Consider the following 24,261-nt stretch of genomic DNA (forward strand, 5'->3'; position numbering starts at 1 on the left):
GTGTGCTGGAATGCTAGATAGCAATTCCAGGTAGTCTGCATCTTCCTTTCTCTAACACCCAGTTTAAAACAGACATTGTTAAAATCTCAGTGCAGTGCTTCCACCTCATTCCTGATGTTTCAAAAAAAATGCAATAAATTCTCATTACCAGCCTGTGGGGCATTTGGAAGACGCTTAGATCAGATCTCCACAAGCAGACAGAAACCAATGCATGTATTTTAATTTTGAAGAAAATATGAGACATTTTTCTAGCATTACATGCTGCCTGACAGAGCTAAGAGAAGAACACAAGAACTCCAACAATTCCCTCACCTACCCTCTACATGAGACCATGCTGCCTCTTATTTAGACACAGAACAACAACAGATCATTCAAAACACAGCGTGACCTTCACAAAAGTGGCAGCTAGAGGCATTCTCTGAGATGGTCCCTATCTGAGCACATCCTTCAGGAAAGCAGAGAATACTGGTTTCAATGCTTTTAGTAGGGGACACAGCCAACAGAACTGTGTTAGGAAGCAGTGTTCAAGAAATATGATACAATGATCCTCTTACTTTCACTGGCACTTTCCTCCAAAACAGAGTCCTTCATCTGTGGCCTGACTGTTACTTATTAGATGGGTAATGTTACATGTTTGGCTCTGTTAAAATGCAAGTAGTTTACTTGTCCTTGGCTTACCAAGTAATTCTGGTCAGTCTGTATCAGCGAGCTTTTCCTTTTATAATTCACAAGTCTGATCTCCATTCTGTACCCATTTAATGTGCAGCCTTTGTTAGAAGTAGATTTTGTTTCTTTTCAACCTATTAATAAGTCTAAGTAAAGCAACGCCAAGAACTGGTTGCTGGAAGATCCCGATGGAAATACACTCAATTAAGCACCATTTAAAATTACATTGAGACCTATGAGTTAGTCGCATTTTAATCCATTTAATGTGTGCCATGTTGATTCTTGTATTGGTGTGGTTTTCACTCAAAATATTATGCAGTACCAGTCAAATGCCTTACACAGTCTAAGTATTTAGGACAACAATATTACCTGTGTCAACCAGGCCTGTCACTTCAAATAAACATACCAAGTTTAAAGATTTATACTTATCTGCTCTGAATTCACATATCCACGGCAAAAGTAACAAATACTGGCCAGGCTCCTTACACAGGAAGGCACACCAGTCAGCTTAAACGGACTCTTTTTTAATTCACTCATTTAGAGGCAATTGTCATTACTTTCTTGGGGGGCAGGGGAGGGAAACGCCAATGCACCACATTGTTTTCACTAGCCTGGAAGAGAAAACACTTATATATATAGATATATAGGTATGTATATATATACACACACTTTATGCATGTGTGTATATATATGTGTGTGTGTATATATGTATATATACACGCTAGTGTATATATACACAGAATATACATATATGAATATACAGAATATATGCACACACACTTTGCTCAGATTTGTTTACAAAATATGTAGCATTTTTATACCATCCAATAAGAGGTACATGGTTTTAAACAAATCTTATAGAAATGACATGTTATTGGAAATTTACACGTAAAAAAATCCAGCACAAAAAAATCCAAAAGCTAAAACAAGATTTTGCTACTAATCAGTGCTTCTATCACCCTTCAAGAAAAGAGAAACACAGTTATTTATATGTGATGTAAAGGCAACATTGAGGGGTTTTTTTGCTTTTTTAAATTAACCACCAAATTTAACCCCCTAAAATTACAAAGAATTGAAGTCCATTTACAGATCAAGTGCAGTAAACTAAATGTTCCTTCAGCACAAAGCAGCACTAGAGAAAATAACTGGGAGAGGGAAAGTGGAGGCCAACTGGCTTAGCTAGGGAGGCAGCAGGTGGCTTCTGCAGTGGCCACACAGGTCAGAGTCTCCATCCTGAAGCAGAGACAGAAGACTTTATTTAAATAATGGTCACACAGAGCTGATGTTCAGGCCTTTGCCTAGCTTCTTTCAGCAGTATGACAAGTGACTTATGTGTGTTATAACTCTGTATCCAATGGGCTGGTTTTGCTTTTGCAGTGGCTTATCACTGAGAGGAGTCATGAGGATCTTGAAGACAGTTCTGCCACAAACATTTACCACAGGTACGTGACACTGCAGTTGCCAGTGGCGATTTTGAAATGATTACACTGGACAAATGTGTGTTCTGAGCATCCAAAATGGCTTGAAAGAACATAGCCCGATGCAGGGGGGAGCGGACGGCCTAGGGGAATCCATTGCATTCTCCGAAATGGAACTGCCACTTTCAATCAGGCGGCATCTCCCCAGATGTGTGAAGTTTGGTGCCAGTGTCAGCTGAACTCAGTGAGGAGTGGCGGGCCTTTGCATCAGAGGTCTGTGATCCAAGCAGGTTGCAGAGCCAAGAACATGCTGCTAGCAGAAGGGCAGTCTCCAGCTGCGTGCGGCAGCTGCCATGCAGTCAACGATGCCTTACAGATGTCACCTGGAGGAACCATGCGTTCCATGCTAATTCACCTGAAGTCTCACCAACAGCAAAAAGGAAAAGTGAAATGAGAAGGCCAGGTGGATCCAGATGTAATAGTACTATCCTGTGAATGTAGTGTCATTTTAGTTATATAAGGGCCTTGGCCAGGAGGACTTAGATTCCATCAGGTGAGCTGGAGAGGATGCTCTTGTCTTGTGAAAATGAAAAGGAGATCTAATACTCCTTGTGCCAAGTTTTACAAATTACCAATTCTGTATTCAGAAGTTAACTTTTCAGAAGACAAATCTGTTTAAGTCACGCTGTGTAAAAATGTAAAGAGGCAGATAGGAACTTTTCAGCCATAACTAGAATACCAGGAACCAGACTCTGGAGCATGGAGCCAGAAAGGGCTTGATCTTTAAGGAAGGCCCAGCTGGATCATACTGTGCTGGCAAGCAGAAGTGGGGGCAGTTTCTCCATTCTAGAAGCTGTTTTGGAAAGTCATTTCTGGGGAGGTGTTAAGAGTAACCTATTCACAGGTTCTTTTGTGGATGGAGAGGAAAAACTGTAAAGGTATACAAATCTCCACAGTGGTCTGCAATCCAACTTGGGAGCTCAGTGTTGAGAGGGGATGGGGCCAGATGTGTTCAGTATTCCTAAGAACCACAAAACATGTCCATTGCAGCCTGTTGTTGCAGGGGACAGAGAACTTACTCCATTGTTTGTAACATGTTCCTCATGCCAATAACCCCAGCTGGCACATACAGCAAGGTAGATAGAACGCGTGTGAAGGTTTAACGCATCTCTCACAGCCGTCCAAAGAGGCATCCAGGGGAGAACATGAGGGATGAATTCAGCTACGTTCTCAGAAAGGCTGAATGTCTCCCTGGACTGCAGGCACACTCTGCAGGAAATACAAGAGAAAGGCAGCCTTCTCTTGGATGCCAGGAGTGGGGGGCCAAGTGGAGGAGGGATTACTTTCCTGTAATAGGAACAGTGAATATTTCAAAGTATAGAAAGGTGCCTCAACTCCACGAAGATGACAGTGGAGAGATTCAGAATCTAGAGGAAAAGGGTGATTCTGGCGACCCCTTGCCAAGGAGGGGGCATCCTGCCACGGAGAGCCAAAAGTTTTCCAGACGTATGTAAGAGCATGTGCACAAGGCAAGCGAATGAGCGCAAACAGGGTTATGGAAAACAGTGAGAGAATCACTCCACGGGTGGCTTGTGGCTCGACAACAGGATTGGCTAGGTAGAGGAGCACACAGCACAGGGGCACCTCAAAGCTGGAAGCCTTCCATGGGAGCCTCACACTGCTGGAAGATGTATTGCTGCTGGTTGATATCCACTTGTGGGGCAATGCTGCTGTCTTCATCTTCTGTTCCAAAGTAGTGCTCAATCAGATCAAAGGCCTTCTGATAAATCTCTTGATTCTCATGGCTCTGCAGGAATTCAATCTTGTCCAGGCCTGCAGAGAAAAACAGTATATAAAAGTTACAGCTCAGTCAAACAATATGACCACGATAATTTTCAGTCTTTCATTACTCTCTCCCACCTTCTGAAAGAACAGGCTCCTCTATGGAGACCTGCATCCAATTTGTACTCTTCAGAACCAAGGAAAGCCAGTTTGAGCTACAGAGATCTCTGTAACTGTGTTATGTGTTTAGTACCTTCTGTCTGCCTTTACCCCTTCACTCAAAAACTAAATCAACAAGCTTGAATGGGTAAAGAACAAGGCCTCAAACGCTAAGACTTTTTCTGAAGAGACTTTTTGACCGTGTTTCCTAAAAGCATGTTTACAGTGCTTTCTTTATGAAGACTGTGACTACAGAATCACCTACGTGTAAGCTGAAATAAACTTCTGATAATCATCTAGTCCGACCTGCAGCCCATCCCAGCAGTACTAACCAACACCAGATAAGATTTGATGTGTCTGGACAAGTATTCCAAACTTCCAAGGATGGAGACTCCATTTCCTAACCTGTATAGTATATATGTATACAATGCAGTTAAACTCAGACAACCAGTTTTTGGGCAGGCTTTAAAGCACATGGGCAAACTCAAGCCTTGAAATCAGATACAAAATAAAATAATACAGCAGGGAATGATGCTATAACGAAATCCAAATGTTAGCCATTCTAGTAAATCTCTACTGCTGGGAATTATAGTGGTTTTCTTGTGTTAACTACAATTCCCAGCAGTAGAGATTTTATTCTGTATGAATCAAGAAAAGAAGATCTGCACATTCTGTCTCCAATCTATACACAGACAAAGATAATGTAAAAGATGGAGTACACTGGAGATTTATCAAAGAACAGATCATTTTCAGTAACAGTGATAAGGGAACTAACAGAACTGGGCCTGCTGAGACTCCAATGAGTTTGTGAGCATTTCAGTATCCCCTGATTTCCCCAGGTGTTTTGCTCATACCATACGCTTCTTCAATAAGAGCGCAGTAAGGATTAATGCCACTGCCGCTGCGTTTGGATTCCTGCTCTCCAAGCCTCAGGATGTTCTCCAGCCCATTCAGAGCTACTTGCACAATCTTGGAGTCCATTACTGTAAGGAGGTCACAGAGTGGTTTGATGCATCCCAGTTCTACTAAATACCTGAAAAATATCACATGGAACCCAGTAAAGTGTCTGCAAAATTATAATTGGTTTAGCCATTTAAGCACTTAGTATGAAGGTCAAACAAATCGTATCAATTTGACTGGAAAAATAAGAGAAATTAAAGACATCTATTTCTATCTAGTTAATTCTGCTGAAACAATGAAAATAACTTTAAAATCCTTTCTCTGTCTCACTCTCTCCGTATAGCTCTGAAATAATAATTTATTTTTTGTACCATAAACTATGTTTCTATAACAGTAACTTCTAAATATTTTCTATAAAGAGCAATTATATTAATTTAACATGCTTGTTAAGTCTTTATTTTTGTTTTATACAAAACTGCATATAAGCATAATGTACTGGTATAAGTGAAACAGGAAAAACAATGCATGTGATGCCACTGTCCAAAGGGCTGAGATATTCCTCTCCAGACTGTTACTACACTTTGTTATACTCTACACCCCTCAGAAGTTAGTTTAAAACCTGCATTTAGGTTTTTTTCACGTAAGACAAATGATTTAATTATGTAAATAAGTATTGTAGCTGAAATACTTTTATGATTTCTCCCTGAAGGAATGAAAGGCTCATTCATAACAAGGACAAGGTCTCTCTGGATACAGCACTGAAAGCACAGTGAAAGCTTTTTCAGTTTCTAGGCAGATAGTTTGTTTTCTTGCACAAACACTAACTCAGTCTCTTATTGCATTGAAAGATTTAAACCATTTCGTACTTGATCTGTTCGGCAGAGCCTCCCGATGTTGCATTTGTGATTGCCCAAGCAGCTTCCTTCCTTGTCCGAAACTCGGCCGTTTGCAAAATATTTATAAGAGCTGGGAAGATATGGGCATCTATGACTGTCTGCAAAAACAAATGACATGGCAGGGTCATAATAAAAATTAGAAATAACTTCTTTGTCCTGAGTTAGTTAATGTCCATGCCCAGCATAACACATTAAACAATGAAATGTCACTTTATCAAACACCAAAACCGATAAATCAGTTTTCAGCTTTACATTCAAAACTTACTAAGGTTTTGAATGTAAAGCTGTGGTCTGTCCTTATTCTAAATTCATTCAAAAACACATTCAGACTCCAGTGACTGCCATATCTAATGAGTTACTTAATCATACCCTGACAGCAAAAGAATGCCATAGTTCCCTTCTTTTTCCAGGTAGTAAACCTATCAGCTATTAAGTCAGTAAACCATTAAGTCATTAAGATCCCCTAACTTCATAGGCCTGTGTACCATAATCCATTTCCAGTGTGCAAGACAACAGAGCAAAGTTGATCATGTAAGAACTGCTCAAAACAAGCAACCACCTGATGAAAAGACAAAGCACTGATGGTTTGGAATCAGGGTTCTCTCCCTGGCTCAACAAAGTGATAGAAGCCAAATGAACATTTGGGCAGCAACTTAAAGTTTCTGGTAACTCCTTCTGAAAACAGCCTTTTGCAATAAGATGAAAATTCAGCCAGTTTTGTTACATACCTATGACAAGGATTTCAAACACGTTGATAAGGATCATTCAAACAAGCAAGATCTCAGGATTACTTTTTTAATCTACCACTTTACAAGCATAAATCATCACAGAACTAACAAAGGGAAACCCAAAGAAAAACAAAGAGATCCTTCGCACAGAGCTCTGTAGAAGAAAATTTATTATATACAGCAAAAAGCTACAGTCAATTCATAGTGTGAATGGCTAACCTGGTAAAAATAAAACAATTGTTTGATATTTCCTTTATCCTTCCTGTTTGTCTGGGCATCCACACTGCCTCTGCTTCATAAATCCATACAGCCTCTCAGTTGTACCAACAGGCCCACGAACACTGTCCCCTATTCCAAAGAATCCACACTTCTGATACAGCAATCTAGGGTCCCCAAGGGAAACTGTTATCTCCACCATGCCGTGTTGTACTACATTTGTACACTGCCAAGAATATTTGAAAAAGTATCCTTAACTGAAATTTTAGAACATGACTGCTGAAAGTGATAGGTCATAAAACAGGAGCCAGCTATTTAAAAAAAATCTAAAAAGATAAAAGGAAGTATCTTAAAAAGAGATGCATTTTACCCCCTCACACATTTTACTGCACAAAAACCCAAATAATTTGTGAAGTTATCACTGTAGGGTATTTGGAATATGAGAGCATCTACTTCATTAAGGTTATCAGATCAAGGACCTTTCCAGCTCAAAGGCAGATACAAATAACAGCAAAGTAATAAATAAAACACACAGTGACACAAACCCGATGTACAAGGGATAAGGAAACAATCACAAAGAAGAAAAGGTTCCAGTCACTAATTAATAGGTCATTAAGAAACTACAGGCAGAGAGCCAGCCTGGACTTTATAGCTGATGACAAGGACAAGTGCAACTGTGCAAATCTTAATAACAAATCTTTTCCTAAATACTTTACCACGTAACTACTCTCTCTGTCCCACCTGAGCACTGTAAAGGTTAGTTGCTAGCAACTGAGCACGACTCACTTTGGGCCAGACCTCAGGAGAACCCCTTGTGTCTTTGGGGCCAGCAGCCACATTGGGTGGGGGTGTCTCAGCAGCAAAACAGGCCATGAAATCGGGTCCCATAAAACATGAATTTGGGGTCAGCAACTGGTGCCAGGTCCTGGATGAAAGGGTCACCTGCAACTGGAGCAGGTGAAGGTCTCAGCATCAACCACTGGGGCAGGATCACAGCCCATAGGGCCCATGTGCCTGGATGCCAGCTACTAGAGGGACTGGAGCAAAGTTTAATGAAGATCCCAGCACCTCAGCTGCAAAGGAACTGCAGGTCACAGAACCCATCTGCCTAGGCACCTGTCGTGTGTTGTGGGGGAATTTATGTTATTCCCAAAAGCGGTGGTGGCTATGGAAGACCACCATGTACTTAGACTGGTGGCAAACTGCCTGGGCAGCAACTGGGAGGTCCAGGATCCAGGCATGGAAAGAGGGTTTGTGCTGACAGTCGATGGGTCTGCAAGCGTGGGGATGCCCAAGACAAACGTGTTCATTGGTTTGCCAGTGAGAATCCAGCTGAACCAGCCAGCGAGCAGAACCCAAGCATGGTGAGTCAAGAAAGCTCCTGATGCAGCCATGGACAGCAGCTGAGCAGAGAACCAACACTGGTACTTGAGATATATGTGACTGTGCACCTAGAGTGTGAGAGCTTAAGTGTTTTCACCAGTGAACTTCAGTTCTCATCAGATGGAGAGGAGAAAGGGGACTTGTCAGTCTACACTTTGCTTTATGTGAGTCCAGAGAATTCTATACAAGGGTGTTGTTGAGGCAGAAGCCCTAAGAAGAACAATGTGTTCCAGGATGTCAAGCACTGCCTGCTGAAAGATCCTGATATGGATCTAGGATAGGGATATTTGAGGGCATTAGGATTTTAGTATTGTGGCAAAAAACAAGTCAAAAAAATCTCATTGTCACTTCTTAAATCCTCTCCCCAAAACAATCCTTTTACAGGAGATTCATTTCCTTGGAAACTGTATTCTCAAAACCAACATCTATAATAAATACTAAAATCAGAGTATGTTACATGATAGTGCGCAACTACATCAGCACACCTTATCTGACAGGCAGTAACTAACACTTGAGTCTTCTTACTGACAAAAAAAAAAAAAAGTTACCTTAAAAGATTTCAACTTAAAACTTGTAAAATAGTCAGACAATTCCAAAATAAAGGGAACTAGCAACAAGAGGGCAATTAAGTGGCAGAAACACGAAAGATTGTTACTGTTTTTCTTCAGGCTCAATCAACTTTGAACTCTTTGCTTCGGTGCTTGAATGCTTCAGTTCAGTGGGTAAAATTACTCTTCTTAAGAGTGGAGAAATACACACTTGAACCTTCTCAGAAAGAACTGAATCCCGATCTCACATCTCTTGGCTGAGTGCTCTTACTTCTATTTCTATTGCATAAAAGACTATGGGGACCTTGTTTCATTCTGCTCTACAATGAAATTGGCTATCTTTACCCAAACAGAACAAGTTAAAGCACCACAATGAATCACAGCCTCTCATAAGGCATTTCTCTGAAAGAGACTGACTCAAGAGAGATGATTACCAGTCAGTAATGTTTTACGTTTTCTGCTGCCTGACAGGCAACATAAGTGTTGCCATCTCACCCTAGCATGGGTCTTAGTGAAAGGTTCTCAACTCTCCCTCTGTAACACTGCAAAGCTTTTGCACTAGCACCCTCTCAAACAGTTGAAACTCTCAGAGCTCAGGTTTAAGAAAAAAACCACATTAACTAGGTGAGAAAATGGTCTGCTTTAACCTTAATATCTTCACAAGATTTCAAGTCTAGTTAAGCTCAGCAAGGGAGGAAACAAAGTACCAATACAGAGTAAGTGCTAGGCAGCATCTATATTTACAGCCTATGACTTGCAGCCTGCCCACAGGAGTTACTCTTGAAACCACACTAGAATGCCTGTGGATTCCCATCTCTACAGTATTGTATGTGGGAACAACAGTTACTGTGGAAACACGTCATGTTTCCCTTTCAGGTAAACTTATTTTAAGTGATAAAACAGTAAATGCTAAAACATTGATTAAGTGAGGTGGGTTTTTTTGGATTTTTTTGTTTCCTTTTAACAAAAGCAAGCCTCAGGCAGAGCAAAGCCCTAACGAACTGTGGCAGGATGAGGCACTTAAAATTTCTAAGGACTTAGATTGGCTTAATTCAAATTACTTTACTTTTTTAGCATTCCAATAATGTGTGTGCCTGATATGGAAGTCTGTTTAAGACTAAAGAAATGTAGCATATAGAAAATGCTCAAGTATAGCTTTCAAACAAAAGGAACAGAGTTAAGGGATTCCAGTTCAATGAGAATTTGAAAAACATGAGCGAAATAAAAAGGTTTAAGGCTGCCACTACTAGGCACAGAGGTGCTATCTACAAAATGCATTCAAAATCTCTTTTTTGCACAATAGGCAATCCAAAGCCCATCCTTTAATACATTAAAACTAACACTGAAGTTTTTGCCCAGCTGCATCCATTGGTATTTGCTGGAACTGGACCTCATCTGGAGTTGTAATCACAAGCCTTCCGGAAAACCAAAACTGAATCTTAACTGAAATTGAATTTTAATTGAAACATGAACTTTCAAACTTCATTTCTAATGCTCAGTACTTCATCAAACCAGACCCTCACCTCTAAAGTGTCAACTTTTCTATATTTGGTTTGGGTGTGTATGTTGGGGTTGTTTTTTTAATAGTCGGTATCCCAGTGGTATAGTTCTCTAGGAGGGTTGTCTGTCTCTTGGAAACACTGGACCTGTCTTATTTTAAGCAAGTTTCTTCACTTCACAGGATTGGATTTTTAAAGAGTGAAGCTAGACTACAAAAATGAATTTTTGATCACACCTGCATGGATATTTAATCTAAATATGTTGTTAGTTGTTGTTAGGGAGGTCTTCAGCCACAGCATATTAAATTCATATTTTGAGCCCTGTGAGAATCTGCTTCTTCCCCTTTGGGCTCCCACACCTAAATCACTTTTGATATGCAAACACACACATTTAGTGTGCATGTGCTGGCACCACAGGTCTACATATCATTCATCACATAAATGTGAAAGCAAACAAGTCTTAGACTGTGATTTTTTTCCTGCTCCTGCAACCTCTCAAATTACCTTTAACAAATCAAAATTACAGTCACTATATAATTGGCAGCTGCAAATACAGACCTACTGCTATGATCTCCCCTCCTGGCTGGAAATTTTAGTTCATAGAAGCTTTTCAGTGACTTCTTTTCCAGTTATATTGTTTATTTATTCAATTTACAACTGCTTCATGAATAACTTAGCAAATATTTGTAAGCTGAAACTACTTCACACTATGGCATGGGTACAAAGAACACTGCCTTCCTAGAGTCAGAGAGAAAGCACTTCAGATCTCAGTTCTAATGAACCTTTATGTTGTTGACACAGACACCTAAGCCTATCCTCCAAACTGTGTATGAAGCAAACTTCTAGCCCATTTACACAAGGCTGTTATTGCCATCAGGAACAACCTATAGTATAATGAGCAGCACCTTGTTGAGCTCTCTCCTGCTTTTGGGGTCAGTCAATCCTAAAAAAACCAAAGCAAAGAAAGAAATAACCCAACAGACCAACCAGCCTCCCAAAGGCAGTAACACGCCACTGACTGCTATGGTTTTCAGCCACAATAAAGAAATTAAAGGTATTCTAGCTCTGCTGCCCTCAGTGTGGTATAAGGTATGCAGAAGTCTGAAAACAGATTTTGTACTTAAACACTAAGTCAAACAAAGTAAGAGATTAATCTTTGACTTTCACTAGTCTGCAAACTAATATGACCTTGTCAGCAATGCTGTATTTTGCTCTTAATGAATATACTTTTTAAAGTTCTACTACCACAAACGGCATGTTAAGATTCTTAGGTTACTTATGCAACCTGTAATGTAAACTAAACACACTTTATATTTAAGGTAACTTGATGCCTTTATAAACCACAGCTCTGTGTGAATCATGTAACTTCTTTTCCACATCCCCAGCACTGCTTTTGGAGTGGTGCCCAGTGGTCCTTTTGGAGAAGAGCCTCTGACAAATCTGAGCCTGTAACTTTCACCACATTTTGTAAAAATGCATTTCATTCCAGAGTTTTTAAAACTGACACACAATATATCATTTGCTATGTTTGCCCATGTCACTCTTCTGCAAGGTTAAGAAATTCTAGAGGAGGAAAAATATGGCACAGATCCTGTGGCTACCATGCCTACCCATACTCAGACTTTCAGATGTTCTCATGAAAATTTAAGGTATGTTAGAAAAGAAGCGAGAAGTTTCTTAACCTGTCAAGAGCAGAGAACTCCTATGATGTCTTCACTGTCAGACATGGAAGATTGTGTCTGATGTACTGCCCTCCATAGCTTTTCAACGGGTTGCGGAGTTAAGACACAGAACATTTTCTGAGGTATGTGATAGCCTTTCATACCCTTCAGAAGGGTCGACAGTCAGGATTAAGCTTCAGTTGTGCAGTTCTCCTTCTGACTCCCAGGAAGATGCAGTTCCCCTTCTCCCTGACTGGGGAAGCTATCCACTGAAGTACAGCATAGCTGTATACAAACTAGGAAATTAACAAACAAAAACTATACTTAGTGACAATCACGACTGCATCAGGATATACACATCCACCCCAAACCTTCAAAGCACAGAAATAAAGAGGGGAAAGACTGCTGCATTCCACCACACTTTTCTGTTGCCTAGGCACTGTTGATAACACACTCTGAAAGGCTTTCACTTCCACCTTTGGAGGGGAAAAAACCCCAAACCTCCTGTGCTTTAGTAAGAGCCACCAAGAAAGTTCAGCACGCACTTTCACACATTTCATGCATGTTAATTTACATTGCCTTAACGCTAGAAAGTGTTTACTTTATGTGTTGGAGTGCAAATCTAATAGTGATAGGCTGCTGCCTTATCTTTTAGAAATGGCAGTGAAAGCCTTTGGAGTGTGCTACCAAACAGCATAGTAGGCAGTATGAAAGTGGAGATGAATATAAAAGTCCTTCCCTCTGACTTTATATTTCTATACTTTACAGTGGGTGGATGGAGGGAGTGTAACCCAATGCAATCTTAGACAACACTAAATATAGTTCTGTCTGTTAATGCTGGTTAGGTAAAATAACTATTAGATTCATCAAAATATTTTCATGTCTTCGTGGTGTGCAGAAGGGATTGCTAGATTATGGCTTGAGCACTACCCAAAGTTCCATAGCATTTTAACATTCCATCTGTTCTGAAGCAACAATCCACTAGTTAGATCAGCTGGTAACTTGCAAAAATGTGGGTTACTATGCCAGGCAGACGTGAAAAAAATTATCATATGCTGAAATCATTCTTGTCTGATTTCTGGCTAAAGATTGCGCATGTTCAAAATCCAGTGAACATCACAGAGAGCAGAACAGATCTGCTCCAGTTTATGACCTCTAGTAGTAACTATTGAGCAATTTACAGGGACTGGGAAGAAAGGAAAATAAAAAATTTAATTTAGAGCTGCATCTAGTATCTTAGAATTCCTTCTGTAAGGAAGACCAGTTCTCAACAAGTAATGTTTTAATTCATCACAATGTGAAATTCACGTAGAGAAAGGAAAAAAAAAACCACCTACCTCAACTCACAGATGAAACAGGTTCACCCATGAACTTAATTAAATCAAGTATTCATCCCAGATGGGAATTATCCTTTATCATCACAGCAATTAAAAACAGACTACACCTATATTCTCCATTTTAGCATATGACCATCTTCAAGAAACATTTTACCAAACAGCAGTTTTTAACTTCGGAAATCCTTTTTTTTTTTAAAGTACTTTTCAGCTCAAACGTTTACAATGATTTTGCCATTAAATAGGAGTTGTCTGAAGTAATACCTCAAAGGCATTTTCTAAGAAATTCTGATTTATCAGCTCTGGAACTGAAAGGAGGCTTCCTCACACCTTGTATCTCACACAACGTTCTCTAGGTCAAGACTAGAAACTAAAGATTCAAGAGTCTTTCTGGAACTTGTTACATGTCTGTGATGGTACTTTCCTTTCAACATAAGGTGATCATTGTAATCACACCTGCAATTGCCAATTTTACTTCCAAGACACACTGACTTTGAGCTCTTCAATCAAGCATGTTGTAAGCATTCTCCACTGTGCTTTACTTCACAGCTTTCTTTAATAAGCCACTTTCTGCAGTTCCAAAAATCAAGGCCTCATGATGGAGACGATTTGCAGTTATGTCATCATTACCAGCAGAGTTATATCCCACTCACAATCAGAAACACTGGTTTTTAATTTAATTTTTGTAACTGTCAGTATAGGGTATGCACTTAGGGCAGTCATTTTTTCACTACAAAGCAAGTGTGAGCACGGAGTCTGAAGGCAGATCAATTACTCTGAATGGGGCCTGAGGGACACTTAAATGAAATACAGCTTTCACTTTTGAGAAAATGCTTCTTACACTTTTTTCCCCGGACCTGCATAACACATCAACACACTTCCAACCTTGTCTGTGACATATCCTAAGGCAGCTACTTTTAAGCTGGATTCTTTCAAATCCACATGTATTCTGGTGATTTGTTTGATACTGTTTTCTTCACGATACAAGACTCCTGAGAAAGAGAACTGCTATTCACATAACCACAGCTATTTTTCTATGCAGAATTAAAGGGCTTTCTTTGCACTCGCTGCTAGAAATGAAGATGCAATACTAATGGCTCACAGTACCAATTTCCCTCTCCCTTCTGACCTCACCTTTTCAAGTCACCATGCAATTCTAATCTGTTCTCAATAGAAAGGCAGCTCATCTGTGATAAAATACCCCAAAACATTTTAAAACTGCTAAACACACACAAAGGAGAGATTATTTTATCCTTATTCACTTTCAAATAAAGATGTGATAACAGTTCAGAAGACCAAGGATTACCAGGGATACAGATAAGACTCTTCAGCTAAAGCCTCACTTGTGCCTGAGCAGTGAATACCAGGTGTATGAGTACTGTGCAAACAAGGACAGGCATCTACTCCTTCACTTGGAAACAGGACAATGTGGTACCCTGAATACTTACAAAGAAGTTACAGAAGTGATTACACATTACACAGAATGAAATAGCTTCTGGTGCACTAGAATTCAAGTTACCTCTAGGACTCTTCATGACTGCATCTTCAGTAGATCAAGAATGTGAAAAATAGAGATCCCAAAGTTTTGAAAAATGCTCTAACAACAAACTGCTTTCCATTGTCACTTCTGATATGTCTTTACAGAATGACTTGTATTGCTATCTGGCTTTTTAAAGTTCTTCTTAAGTTTGGAACATCCCTATACAATTACACATCCTGAAGCAACCCTCCAAAAGACTTGAGAAAAAACACAAACTTAAGACAATATATTTGGTTGTACTGTTCCTCAGAAAATAATATTAGACTTCCCAAAAAAAGCAGAAATGCCCTTCTAGAGAGAAAATACTGTATTTCGAAGGTGGGTGGTTGAAGAGATAAAGAGCAAAGAAAGGAAAAGAAGAAACACAAGAAATACAAAGGCAAAAACATTTTTACCTTGGTATAAGCAGCAGCAACTACCTTCTGGGCACTGCTACTTGCACAGCAATTATAATTGCTGATGTGGGAAAAAAAAACATTGGTACAATTGTTGATTTCACACAGCACCTTTTGTTAGAAATTCAGCTAATCCACAGTTTAACACACAAACCACAATAAAAGCAGAATCAAAATTCTTGGAGCTCTACCAAGGTGAGATTGAGTAACCATATTGTTCTCTGTATCTGACAAAAAACATGACCTCCAGTGGCAAAAACAAAATCCTGACAGAGAAAGCCAGAGCAAATACCACTGTAGGGGGCTCCTTTCCTCACAATCCCACTTCCATCTTAGTCACATCTTTATATCAAACAAGAAGGACCTACGGAGCTTTCCACCTTCCAAAGTTTTTGGGTTTTGTCTACTCATTTCCTAACATAAGGATCTTTGAATGTTAGATGAGCACTCGCTCTCATTTTCCAGAATTTCAGGTATCTCAGCAAAGACTGAAGTATCTTTCACAAAGGTATTAACTTTATTTCCTATGCATTCTGAGATGAAGCCCTTACCGAAGGTATTAAAGCTTTATGCTTGCCCCTTCAGCAGCTGAAATATTCTTTGCAAGGGAGCATGTAAACCAAAAAGATTCCAAGTGTCACCTGCAAAGGCTATAATAGACTTGTTCCTCAGGAAAATTATACAGCCTTTTCATAGTCTTGCACAGGTTTTCTGCAAAAAGAGAAGTAGCTCCACCCTAGAGGTGAAGAGAGTTAACCACTTCATACTAATTCTGGTCATACAGAGTAAGTAATCCAGAGTCATTATAAGAGCAGCAATCAGGCTGCCTTCCAAGGAAAACAGAGGCAACAAGTATGCCTGGGCTACTTTTGCCAATATATTAAGAGGTTTGGTTCACTTTCTGTGCAAACATTGTTTCTTCCAGGTTACTAATGTGTAAGACAAATATTTCCAGAGTCTAGTATTTCTGACATTTATTGTCATTCTTCAAAAAATAAATGTCTCCAGCCAGACTTTCATTTACTCTCTGCAATCTCTGAAAATACTTTATGTATCCAATGAGGGGAAAAAAGAATTGAAAAACATAACCTCAGAGCTAAATTTGCTTTACATGAGACTGTTATTCAACTGCCTTGATAGAAACACTTGTATTTATCAGATAAAGCCTGGTTTCAGGGCCAGGGGCAACTTGATCTAGTGAATGGCATCCCTGCCCAAGGCAGAGGGGCTGAAACTAGATGATCTTTAAGGTCCCTTCCAAACCAAGCCTTCCTGATTCTATCATTCTACAATCTGTTTTTCCAATGCTTCTGCAACAAAGAAGCAATGAGGCAATGCTCTTTGTATTGGGTTTGCATGGCAAGGTTTTGGTAGAAGCGGGGGGAGCTATAGGACTGACTTCTGAGAGAAGCTGCCAGAAGCTTCCCCCCTGTCTGACAGAGCCAATGCCAGCTGGCTCCAAGGTAGACTTGCAACTGGCCAAGGCTGAGCCCACCAGAGACAGTAACAGCAGCTCTGTGATAACTTGTTTAAGTAGGGGAAAAAATTATTGACTAAAAGTAATTGCAGCCAGAGAAGAGAGGAGTGAGAATACGTGAGAGAATCAGCCCTGCAGACACCAAGGTCAGTGCAGAAGGAAGGGGCAGGAGGTGCTCCAGGTGCCAGAGCACAGATTGCCCTGCAGCCCCGTGCTGCAGACCAGGGTGAGGCAGGACACTCTCCTGCAGCCCATGGAGGTCCGTGGTGTAGCAGAGATGCCTCTGCAGCCCATGGAGAACCTCACACTGAAGCAGGTGGATGCCTGATGGAATCTGTGACCCCATGGGAAGCCCATGCCGGAGCAGAGTCCTGGCTGGACTTGTGGCCCCTTGGAGAGAGAAGCCCAAACTGGAGCAGGTTTGCTGGTGGGACTGGTGACCCCAGAGGGAACCCGTGCTGAAGCAGCCAGCTTCTGAAGGACTGTCTCTCCTGGGAGGGACCCCATGCTGGAGCAGGCAAAGGACTTCCCTCCCTGAGGAGGAAGCAGCAGCAGAAACAACCTGTGAAGAACTGATTGTATTCTGCACTACCGAGGAGAGGAGGAAAAGAATCAGGGATAAAATTAAGTCCAGAAAGGAGGGAGGGGTGGGGGAAAGGTGCTTTCAAGATTAGTTTTACTTCTCATTATCCCACTCTGATTTTGATTGGTAATAAATTCTATTAATTTCTCAAGTTAAGTCTGGATTTGCCTATGACAGTAACCGGTGAGTGACCTCTCCCTGTCCTTAACCTCAACACATGAAACTTCCCTTTTATTTTCTCTCCCCTGACCAGTTGAGAAGAGTCACAGAGCAGCTTTAGGGGACACCTGACATCCCACCAGGTCAAGCCACATCCCTGAAAGACAAGCAAAAAATTCCCTAGTACAGCTGTTCTTGAACAAAACTTGGTATTCAGGGAAAACAAAATATATTGAGCTGTTTCTTCTTCATCTAACCAAAGACTTTTCTCTGAGAAAAAGATATTCCATCTCTCATTTATACCACCCAGAGACAAGTCCTGGGAATTCTTCCTGATGGCTGACACTCAGTCCAGACTCAGAACAACCATTTGATCTTCTGGAGCCTAATTGTAATGACTGACGTAAGGGAGTCATTACTCGTTTGCTTCTGTGTGCTACCATTTAACATGAAGGGATTACAACATTTAGTGTAATCAGGAAGGGCAAATCCCAGGACAACATTTAGATAGCATCCATTACTGTTCAGTTTTATAAACAGCAGATTTAGATTTGGCTAAGCACACATGACTACAGTGGGGCATTATAAGACCCATTTATGGAAATGGGTCTTAATTATAAAAGGAATTATAAGGAAATATAAACAGAAATAAAGTACTATGTCTGTGTCTGATGGTAAAACCAAGAAATATGTGAGATTATTTGATTCTCAAAGTTTGTAGCCTATTCTTTTGATACTTGAGAATTTCTGTACCTTAGGGATTGTCAAAAGCACAAAGCAAATTATTTAAGAAAAATTTTCTTGAGCCTAGCCACATTTTGGCATTTTCTACTATGACTGTCTTCCCCTCCCTTATAATGTGTAGAGGATTAGAAAATTAAATTATTTGAATTTGGAGATGACTGGACCATTGAAATATTCTGATTACACAAAGTAATATACTTCTTGTATGCAATTATATAACTGTGACAATGCATTCACACAAATATGCACTTTATGCACAAAAAAAATCACTTGTGTTCCTTCTAGTCTGCCGGACAAAAATTACTGATCATAGATGAAAAGCTTACCTGGATCTGGGCTTTGTTTCCAGCTGTTATATTAGATATTGTCCAGCATGCTTCCTTTTTGATGGATTCTTTTGGGCTGCTTAGCAAGTGCAGCAAACTCTGCAGAGCTGAACAATTCAGAATTACCTGAATACAACAGGAAAAACAAAACAAAACACACCATAAAAGAAATTGAGGACAAAGAATCACAGGAACAAGGAGTACAATGTTTTGAAAATATAAAAACCACACCCCATTAGATGATCAGGGGAGGTTTTTTTAAAAAAACCACTAAATATACATAAAAAACCCCAGCAAGAATTAAGAAATAAACGTTTGCAGGAAAACTAAAGAGCAAAACTACCAAGTCTTTCAGGTAAGAGATTACACCTTCATAATGATTTCAATGTGATCTGAAAACAAGAAGATACTAAGCACATTATGACCAAACAAAAATAAAATTATGGATTTTTCCTGTATTTTTGTACAACTGTAAGCACCAACTACTTCTGTTTCCACATCTGCTGGCACTGTGGTGCAGAGTATGATCACTGTTGTATGCAGTGACATTATGAATGAACAATTCTTATTTTAAAAAATTACAAAAATTGCAAAAACCCTGCAATTTTACAGTGCAGAAAAATTGCAACAAAATTTCCTTTTCCTAAATGACCAAAGTACAACAGAAAATGCTCCAGAACTTGGATGCTACAAGGCAGCACCCTTGATTATGTCATGTGTGATAGTGAAGGACTTTTTGACCCTCTAAAAGGGCATAACAAGATTCAAAAAATGAAAAACAAACAATTTTTTTTTTAAAAATTCAATTCTAGCTTCAAACAATGAAGCCAAAAACTGGAAAACTGGGAGAGTATACCAAGAAGCACAGTAGTTTTGCTTTGTGTGGCAAAAGCAGCACCTTGGAAAAAACAGAAGAACAGTGTGGTACAGAATTTTACAAGAAATTATCCAGTCAAGCTGAATCAGGGTCATGGCTCCTGATCACGGAATCTGAGGACTTAATTCCATTCCATAATCAATTCCACAGTCTTAAAATCTTTATACTCCCCACTAAGATTAAAATAGCAAAGATTATGGTTCAGGATTTTATCAGGTATCTGCTGGGACAATTTTTTTTCCTTCATGCATATTATCCATGGTTTTAGCCATGTTCAAGCTCTGCCAATCGTTAATAGCTGAAAATGAAAGAAAAAGTAAAAGCAAGTTCATGCCCCAAAGTTTTACAGAGACATTCCTGAAGAACTTTTACATTGCATTTACATTCAGAAATGTATCAGCTCTCAAAGCTGGGCTCCTCCTCCTGATTACTGATTTTTACATGCATCCTGCATCACTTTTTAGCCTACAAGACAATCTGCAGGCAGGATATCAAACTATTCTACCTATATAGTTCTCTAGAATTTTAGGAACACTCATAGTATGCTCCTCAGAAAAAACCACACACAACAAAAACGCTTAAACTATTTTTAAATTATAATCTAAGATTTAGGCAATATTTAATAACCTGTATTGCATGTGAATTAGTGATCCCTTGTGGTTTTATCTTTAACAAAATTAGGAAATCCCACCTCAATTATTCTTTACGACTGATCTGCGAAACAAATGCCACTGAAAAAAACACAACAATGCTTCTGCAATTCAGCTACACAAAATATATTGTATCAATCAAAAATTCATGTTATCTTCCTCCTAGGAAAAAGATACTGAACAGTGCCCTGATGCTGCTAACTCATCTTTAACTCTGGTCTAAGAGTGACAGAATTACAGAAGTGTCCCAGTGACAACCTAGTGCTTCTGAAGCACCAGGTTTCCTGCCTTCCAGTTTAGTTCCAATACAGTGGTGGGAGTCACTGCCTCCTACCTATGCCTCTTCAAATAAATGTCCACACACAGCTCCACACCGCCCAAAATATGACCAGACACTTGTTTTTCATCATAAATATGACATATTTTCATCATATATATGATAGATTCATCACAGATTGGCAACAGCACTGAATGTGACAGGCTTTTGACGGCACTACCAGCGTACATCACTCAGCACAAAATTCAGCCTAAGAGACAGGTTTGCTTTAACTAAACCAAAAACATCCCACCCTTGAGGGGTATTGCACAACTGCCTCCAAGTCCCAGACACAGGTACCTAAGAACCATCATCAGTTCAGGACTGAACAGAAAAACTGAAAACCACCACACTTTGAAGCAATTACTGTTATCAACCTTCACTTTCAAACTTCAAAAGGAACAAGAGGAAGTGCTTGTGAACAGGTTATCACAATTAACAGAAAGATGAACTGCAGTACAACACAAGAGAAAGTTCATACCTGGGTCTGGATATCATCTCCTGTAACAATGTTTCCCACAGCTCTTAAGGCAGGAGATACAACTTTGTAGTCATTGTGCCTAAAATTGACAAAGAAAAACATACGTATTAACCTTCCCAAGCATCTCCAGCTTCACATTTTCAAGGAAGGAACATCTATCAGCCAGGGAAAAACTTCCCTGATAAATCTGACTTTCACTACCTAAATAAACACTGATTTTAAACTAATGGCAAACCTTTATAGGGTTTCTAAATATTTAGACTTTTAGATGTCATTCACCAGTATAAAAATAAAATATTTAAAGAATAAAGGTACTTCAGAGTACTTCCAAGCATCCTTGAGAGGAAAAAGTAATTATCTTCAACTGCAAAATACACTTAATGTAGCATGCACAAAGGCCATGAATGAGACAGAAGAACAGGGATAGAAGTTCTGTGTTTAACCCACCAAACCCTGTTTATTAACTTCCATCATCATATGCATCCCTTCATCATCACTGTTAATTCAGAACTGGAATAGGAAAGCTGAAGTAAGGAATGATTTTCTCAAATCAAAACTTCTTTATAAAAAACTACTTAGAGGCAAGATGTTCCATTCATTAAACCAGCAACACATTTGCTCTAATGTTAGAGGCCTGAATAGTCTTTTTATCTACACCACTGAAAACCACCATTCCTTGTTCTTAGTCCATTGAATAGTTCATGCCCTGACCTTGGATCTGAAGCAATGGCTCTGATCAAGGCCAGTCTCTGTGACCCCAACTCTCACAGATACACTTTACTGACCAAAGTGTGCATCTACTTTTGTACAGTAAGGGTTGAGGAAATTATTTACATTTCAAGTCCCTGGTACTTTCAATTCTAGTAAAATGAACTACTCCTTATATTTTTATCTTTGATATCCTTTAGGTAATTACCTTGTTAAGTAACTATAATGTGGACTTCAATGACACAAGGAAAATTCCAATGTATATTAAGGATTTTACAAAAATGTAGCTCTTAGGCACAGGAAAATATATCTTAAGAAACAGCAAAATAACTATAAGAAAAGTTCCATTGCTTTTGTTACTCATGACAAATACAGAACACTGAACAGACAGGTAAAATTAAAATTCAAATCTTGCTCTTTGGAAAGCACAACATTTCAAGACCTATTTAATTAAACTCCTTATTGTTATAATCTTGATGTCAGGGAAAAGAGTGACGCTTGCTTGCAACAGATTTCTTACATCAGCAGTTCCACAAGTCTTCTGCAGACTCCTGCATCAATCACAGCCTGGATTTTATCATTGGGGCCATCAGACAAATAGGACAAAGCCCAGCAGGCATCAGCTAATACATCTGTATCATTGACAAAGAGCAGCCAGGAAAGCACACTAAGACAAGGTGAAACCTGTAAGACATTAAGAGGAGATACATAAAATTAAAATGGCCAGAAGACCTATTATTATGTCAGATGAATTTGTATGTCATTACTGGATTTGGCACCGGCATCTTAAGATTCAATACTGAGATAATTACAGTCCTGCACTTCTGTGCAGGACTGTAGCTACACAAGCATGGAGAAGCACGTCTCCAGAAAAGCAGCACAGCAACTCTTCAGCCTCCATAGAACATCATCTGCCAATGAAACTCAGACTTGTCCACTAGGATGAGCCAGGTGCTGCTCTACAGCAGCCAAGATGTGCAGAGTTTTGTTCTGCCATGTGACAATCATCTCCAGTACACAAACAGTAACAAAAAGGTACAAAGCAGGCGTGTTAAAACAGTGGTTGTGAATGTCTGCCCAAACGACTAAACAAAAACTTTTAAAAACTTCATCTGAAAGAGGGCCATCAAACATTTCAGAATTTCTCTGATGAAACATTCCTTCTGTTTAGTTAAAGTTTCACCACTTTAAACTAATTATCTGGTTACCACCACTTCACAACACATTTTCTTTCAAGCATCTCTTACCTTGGCAAAATCCGGAGGAGGATTTTTCCCTCTGCAGAGGTTGGACAGAGCCCATACAGCATTTCGGGTCATAGTGAGACGATTCTGTTTTGAAAGCAATCTAAAACAAACCAACAAAAAATTCCAACCCTTGCTTTTAAAAAATCAAAGCCAGGCAACCCTCTTAACTGTGTTAACCATTAAATCAAACTCTTTTTAACATACACCAGGGCAAAATATGATAGTTTTTTTCTATGAAAACACATCCTAAAGAAATTCATCCTTGATGGCTACTAATACATATGCTAGACACAGGAAACTAGTATCCCAACAAGAACAGTAAACATTACACTAAATTTCACTCAAATGCTTAGATACTGATGTGGCAGATTAACAGTGAAAAGAGGTGAAGGAATTGTGTCTAAATTATTCTGAGGAGGACATGCAGGTAGTTTGAAGAGAACTCTCGTAGCCAAACTGCATTTTTAGGTCAGTCTCAGACTATGAGCCCCACTTTGGCTGAACGTCAAATGAAGAAAGTCAAGACCTAATTTTCCCACATGCATAACAATTCAGTTTCTTTTTCTCACAGCCATCTCCCACTGTACCAATGTCTTTAAGAGAGTACGGGAGAATTCTCCTGCTGCAGAGTCTGCAGAGGACAGGGACTGAGTAACTGTAATTTGGACATGACAACACAAGATGGTGTCGTTGTTTCAGCAATAATATGCTTCTTAAGCAGAGGATCACCAAGATAATTAGCAGGCTAGAGAAATGACACGCAGTGGGACGTCAGTGACCTGGATTTGCTCAGCCTTAGAAGGAGATGGCGCAAGAAGAGATACCACTGCTGCCAACAACACTTTAACAGGTGGATACAGAAAACAGGAAGGCAGATCCTTCTCAAAGGTGCATAGAGACAGGACAAGAGGCACCCATCAGGAGGCAAAACAGAAAATTCTGATTAGGTATCAGAACACTGTGTTTCACCATGCCGTGGTCAAATACTACAACAGGTTACCCAGGTAGTTACGGAATCTACTTTTGATGTTCCAAATTTGACTGGTTAAGTAGTTGAGCAATCTAATCTGATCTCACCTGCTATGAAGAAAGGCTTTGACAAGATGACCTCCAAAGGTGCCTTTCAATTTAAATTATTCTGTGACTCTAAAATAAGCCCAGACATCCACCCACACTGTAGAATAAAATAGTTCCAGCTTAGACGCTTCTAAAACATGTTTGCATTTTAGTTTCATTAAAAAAAGTAGTTCAGGACTCCCCTTTAAAAACTGTGATTAATCCACAATAAAAGAAAACAATATTATTATTCTTCAAGGCAAAATCCAAATTTCAGTCATACCAGGCTTTCAAGCAAAATTCTGAAAAACATATTAAAACAAACTTACTGCAATAAAGGGGGCAAGATATTACAGTCCAAAACATAGTCTCTGCACATAGTGCTGTCTCCAGCAATGTTGCCAAGAGCCCATACTGCCTACAATGAAAAACAGAACAATAATTGCTTTTATTCTCAAAATTCCACCAGCTTAACATATGTAATAGAGTTGGGAGATAATCTGTTCTCTCTG

The 24,261-nt window shown here is 39.5% G+C and overlaps 1 protein-coding gene across 1 annotated transcript in view; it reads right to left on the minus strand.

Annotated features, from left to right (window-relative positions):
• Positions 1–200: 200 nt before the first annotated feature.
• Positions 201–24,261, minus strand: part of KPNA1 (karyopherin subunit alpha 1) — a 52,136-nt gene continuing 28,075 nt past the window's right edge. Inside the window, exons 7-14 of the mRNA XM_050971537.1 lie at positions 24,079–24,167; positions 22,694–22,793; positions 21,967–22,130; positions 20,739–20,817; positions 18,415–18,540; positions 5,792–5,919; positions 4,880–5,058; positions 201–3,917 (exon numbers count right to left, since the gene is read on the minus strand). Coding sequence (XP_050827494.1) covers positions 3,730–3,917; positions 4,880–5,058; positions 5,792–5,919; positions 18,415–18,540; positions 20,739–20,817; positions 21,967–22,130; positions 22,694–22,793; positions 24,079–24,167 — 1,053 coding nt within the window. The 3' untranslated portion in view covers positions 201–3,729. The remainder of the gene's footprint in view (positions 3,918–4,879; positions 5,059–5,791; positions 5,920–18,414; positions 18,541–20,738; positions 20,818–21,966; positions 22,131–22,693; positions 22,794–24,078; positions 24,168–24,261) is intronic.

This window comes from Serinus canaria, chromosome 1 (genome assembly GCF_022539315.1).
Source record: "Serinus canaria isolate serCan28SL12 chromosome 1, serCan2020, whole genome shotgun sequence".
NCBI lineage: Eukaryota > Metazoa > Chordata > Aves > Passeriformes > Fringillidae > Serinus > Serinus canaria.